This window comes from Octodon degus, unplaced genomic scaffold, assembly GCF_000260255.1.
Source record: "Octodon degus isolate 3935 unplaced genomic scaffold, OctDeg1.0 scaffold00018, whole genome shotgun sequence".
NCBI lineage: Eukaryota > Metazoa > Chordata > Mammalia > Rodentia > Octodontidae > Octodon > Octodon degus.
The window spans coordinates 15,954,457-15,959,858 of NW_004524594.1; the positions used below are offsets into that span (position 1 = coordinate 15,954,457).

The window sequence follows — 5,402 nt, forward strand, 5'->3', positions numbered from 1 at the left end:
GCAACAGCAGAAAGATAGAGAGGAAATCAGAGCGCAATTCTTTTCTGAAATAAAAAAAGAACTCGCAGAACTCGTAGCAGATGAAGCAAAGCCTTCCAGTCTTTGTGTGAAGTGTCAGCAAGGGTATCCTTGGGAAAATGAGTGCAAATCTAAAACTAGCATGAAAGGTTGACCATCCCAGAAACCCCTCCATCAACAATAGAGACACTAGCTAGGTTCAGGGAGTGCTCTGTGCTCCAGTCCTAGGTGGACTCAGTGGGGATTTGCCAGCTGCCCTGAGTCTGCAGGCCTCATATAGCCACAGGTGTCCCATGGGCCTCCAGCTACAGGCATGTGAGCCCGGAACCCAATAGGCAGGACATGACTGCAGCGGCCCTGGATCTCCCCACCACACCATGCTCATTTTCTGGCACCAGATGTTCGATCAGTGCAAACAGTGACTGTGCTTGTAGTGGGACATCCAGCAGCCAGAGCAGAGTAATGGCGAGTGTGCCCAGTGCCTGGGGCCAAATAGCTGGCATAATGGCTGCAGACCCCCATTCCATTCTGCCCAGCAAATTGGATCCCAGAAAAAGGTCTTGGGTACCTCCACTGGCCCGCTAAGCCGCTGGTTGACCACACCTGTTACTGGGTGGTAACAGCTGCTTGGTAACAGCCACATGGCTTGGGGGTGGGGTGCAGAGCACGGGCAATGGAGCCCATTCCTGAGTAAAGCATTGCAGCGGAGCCCCTGATAACAGCTGGCCCAGCCCCAGCAATAAAATGAAACCAGCAGCTACAAGCTGTAAAGAGCCCACCAGGTTTTGCCTGGTGTCACAGATTTGGACTATACAGGGGAAACTAAGGTTATAATTCAATTACCCAAAACATACTTAATCACCCCAGGCCCTTGTATCACTCAATTGGTTATTCTTCCCTTGACAAAAATTAATAGAAGCTATAAATAAGAAAATGGGATCCAAGGGGAGTGGGTCTTCTGACACCTACTGGGTCCCACAGATCAAACAAAGTTGCTCCAAGATGGAATTGTCTATTGAAGGAAAAATATTTAAAAGGCTTTCAGACACAGGTGTGGATGTTTCAGTTATTGCCCTGCTTTAAGGCCACTATGGACCCATAGGGGTGGGCAGTGTTTCTCACCTTAGGAAATATGCTAAATTGCTAATCTGGAAGGTTGCTAGCTACAGCAACTTCTTCACATTTGGGTCACCTTATCCAAGAAAGACAAAAAACGACACTACACTGAGCTATTTTTTATAATTGACATTTGCCAAGGAGCATCCATGTATGAGTGGTGTTACTCTCTTAACATAATGGCTCTGGCCAGTAGCTAAGTGGAGGAAGATTCCCTCTCACACCAACCTGCTCCTGCAATTCGAGTCCATCTTCTAGAGAGTTACACATTTTATGTCTCAGAGTTTTTAGAGGAAATTAATCCAGCTAGCCAAAATAATGTAAATGCTGCTTTTCAAGTATGTCCCAAGATCTCTGTGTCCACTCCACATCACACTGCTTTTTGGTTTTTTTGTACTTTTTAAGAGGGATCCTAGGCTCGCCGCCGCCGCCACCGCCGCCGGAGCAAGGACCGGAGACGCGAGCGCCACCAGGGCAAGCAGCCGCCGCAGCCGCCGCCGCTGGGCGAGGTGGCGGCAGCGGCGGAGCGGGAGCGGGGACCGGGCGCGGGCAGAGCGCGGCGGCGCGCGTGTATTCCAGAGAAAAGTTCTCAAACATCTTTGCTATATTTGATGCTGAGTGACTGTCAGGGGACTCGGGTTTATGAGGAGGTACTGTCACACAGAACAGTGTCTAGTGAAGACAAGAGAGGAAAGAAAGTATTGGAAAAAGAAGCTAAAACACTATAGAAAACCATGAGATCTATTCGATCTTTTGCCAATGATGATCGCCATGTTATGGTGAAACATTCAATCATTTATCCATCTCCAGAGGAACTCGAAGCTGTTCAAAATATGGTATCTACTGTTGAGTGTGCTCTTAAACATGTCTCAGATTGGCTGGATGAAACAAATAAAGGCACAAAATCAGAGGATGAGACAGATGTGAAGAAAGATGAGGCTGTAGAAAACTATTCCAAGGACCAAGCTGGTCGGACATTGTGTGGTGTAATGAGGATTGGCCTGGTTGCAAAAGGCTTGCTGATTAAGGATGATATGGACTTGGAACTGGTTTTAATGTGCAAAGACAAACCTACAGAGACCTTGTTAAATACAGTCAAAGATAATCTTTCCATTCAGATTCAGAAACTTACGGAAGAGAAGTACCAAGTGGAACAATGTGTAGATGAAGCATCTATTATAATTCGGAATACAAAAGAGCCCACACTAACTTTGAAGGTGATACTTACTTCCCCTCTAATTAGGGACGAATTGGAGAAGAAGGATGGAGAAAATGTTGCGATGAAAGATCCTCCGGACTTACTGGACAGGCAGAAATGCCTGAATGCCTTGGCGTCTCTCCGACATGCCAAATGGTTTCAGGCAAGGGCAAATGGACTAAAATCATGTGTGATTGTTCTACGCATTCTACTTAATTTGTGTAACAGAGTCCCCACGTGGGCACCATTAAAAAGATGGCCACTAGAGCTTATATGTGAAAAGTCTATAGGTACTTGTAATCGTCCTTTGGGCGCTGGGGAGGCCTTGAGACGAGTAATGGAGTGTTTGGCATCTGGAATACTACTTCCTGGGGGTCCTGGTCTTCATGATCCTTGTGAGCGAGACCCGACTGATGCTCTGAGCTATATGACTGTCCAGCAAAAAGAAGACATTACCCATAGCGCACAGCATGCACTCAGACTGTCAGCCTTTGGCCAGATTTATAAAGTGTTGGAGATGGACCCTCTTCCATCTAGTAAGCCCTTTCAGAAGTATTCCTGGTCAATTACTGACAAAGAAGGTGCTGGTTCTTCAGCTCTAAAGAGGCCTTTTGAAGATGGATTAGGGGATGATAAAGATCCCAATAAGAAGATGAAGCGAAACTTAAGGAAAATCCTGGATAGTAAAGCAATAGACCTTATGAATGCACTAATGAGGCTCAATCAGATCAGGCCTGGGCTTCAGTATAAGCTGTTATCTCAGTCTGGCCCTGTCCATGCTCCAGTCTTCACAATGTCTGTGGATGTGGATGGTACAACATACGAAGCCTCAGGACCGTCCAAGAAAACTGCAAAACTTCATGTAGCAGTGAAGGTATTGCAGGCAATGGGATACCCAACAGGCTTTAATGCAGATATTGAATGTATGAGTTCCGATGAAAAATCAGATAATGAAGGCAAAAATGAAACCGTGTCTTCAAACTCAAGCAATAATACTGGAAATTCTACAAGTGAAACCTCCAGTACCTTAGAGGTAAGAACTCAGGGCCCTATCCTCACAGCAAGTGGCAAAAACCCTGTAATGGAGCTCAATGAAAAAAGACGAGGGCTCAAGTATGAACTCATCTCAGAGACTGGTGGGAGCCACGACAAGCGCTTTGTAATGGAGGTAGAAGTAGACAGACAGAAATTCAGAGGCGCAGGTCCAAATAAGAAAGTGGCAAAGGCAAGTGCGGCTTTAGCTGCTTTGGAGAAGCTGTTTTCTGGACCCAATGCAGCAAATAATAAGAAAAAGAAGATATTCCTCAGGCAAAAGGTGTTGTGAATACAGCTGTGTCTGCAGCAGTCCAGGCGGTTCGAGGCAGAGGCAGAGGTGCTCTGACGAGGGGAGCTTTTGTTGGGGCTGCAGCTGCTCCTGGCTACATAGCTCCAGGCTATGGCACTCCGTATGGTTACAGCACAGCTGCTCCTGCCTATGGTTTGCCCAAGAGAATGGTTCTGTTACCCGTTATGAAATTCCCAACATATCCTGTTCCCCACTACTCATTCTTTTAGCAAATGACAGAAGCTCATTCCTATTGAACAACAGTACAGTACAATACAGAATGTTAAAGAAAAAGCCTTTTTATCCTGCTTTCTTTGAACACATACTTGATCAAAATTATTTGTAAAGAACATCTTTCCTACTTTTTGATTTTAACAAATGCAAATTTAGTTCTCTAAAACTTGAAAACAGACCAAAAAAAAAAGAATGAAAGAAAGCAAGCAAGCAAGCAAGCAAGCAAGCAGTTCTGTGAAACGGTACCTCATTTCTGGAAAATAATTTATACCAGCTCTTATGTTCTAGGGAAATAAAAGTCTAGCAGTTCAAAGTTTAAGTTTTAAGAGAGTATCAGATTATATAAAATTAAATTTGTGAAGGATGTACAGAGTCTCAAACACTGATCACAAATAAACAGCTTTGTTGTAAAAAAAAAAAAAAAAAAAAAAAAAAGAGAACCGAAAAAAAAAAAAAAAAAAAAAAAAAAGGGATCCTAAAATGTCCTAATAATGAATTTCTTTGAAAGTGTATGGACGGTGGAAATTACAACAGAGACTATAAGTTCATGACAGGATTCACAAATCATGGAAAGGGCTGGGGAGATAGCTCAGCAGCATAAGCACCTGCCTGGCAAGTGCAAAGTCCAGAGTTCAATCCTCAGGGGGAAAAAAAAAATACGGAAAGCAGCCATGTTGTTGTCCTGACGCTTGCTGACAATACAGCCTGCAGCCATAGAAATCACAAACCAGCTACTGTGTGTAGTCCCAATAATGTAAAGCTAAATGTATACAGAGATTATGTAAAGCGGAGTATAAAAGCTACAAGATAGCTTTTTTTTTTCTTGCGGAACCGGGGATGGAACTCAGATCCTTGCATTTGCCAGTCAAGATATCCTACTGAGCCATCTCCCCGGCCCCAGCCAACAGATACTTTTAAACAGATGTGGCAATTACCCCAAATTGTTCAGATCAACCTTAAATGATCCTCGGATTTTATTTGGTAATACTAATTGTTTCCACCCAGCCTTTGGGATAATTTCTCTGGTGTTATTAATTGTTATTATTCTTCAGACTAGTTAATTCAATTTGCTTTTGTTTTCAAAGATAAAGTATCTTAACGTAAAGGAGGCTATGTAATAACTTCCTCTTTCAAAATACAGGATACAGTTTTCATACCTTATGATCAAACTTCAGTTACAAAAACAAAAGGGGGGATTTTTACCTTCAAAATCAGGGGCCACGGAAATGGCACAGTGGAATAAGCCCTTCCCTGGCAAGCGCAAGGGCCTGAGTTCAATCTCTGGTTCTACTAAATAAATAAATAAATAAATAAACCTCCTATGAGACTTCATTTGACTGTATATACTACTAACTTCTAAAATTGTTCAAAAAATAAAAATAAAATAAAATTATACAGAAAATGGAAGTACAGAAATAGAAAGATAATTCCCTCAGGTAAAAGAAAAAGGGGCTAGGAAGGGTCCTTTGGAGAGATCTCCATACTGGACAGTGGAAGGGAGCCAGTTGGCTA

At 43.4% G+C, this 5,402-nt stretch overlaps 1 protein-coding gene across 1 annotated transcript; it reads left to right on the forward strand.

Moving 5' to 3' along the window:
• The first annotated feature begins 1,866 nt into the window (after positions 1-1,866).
• Positions 1,867-4,069, forward strand: LOC101567024 (spermatid perinuclear RNA-binding protein-like). Its single transcript, XM_012513826.2, is given in 2 exon segments — positions 1,867-3,627; positions 3,630-4,069. Coding segments are annotated over 2 exon segments (2,016 nt in total). The 5' UTR covers positions 1,867-1,868; the 3' UTR covers positions 3,887-4,069.
• The last annotated feature ends 1,333 nt before the right edge of the window (positions 4,070-5,402 follow it).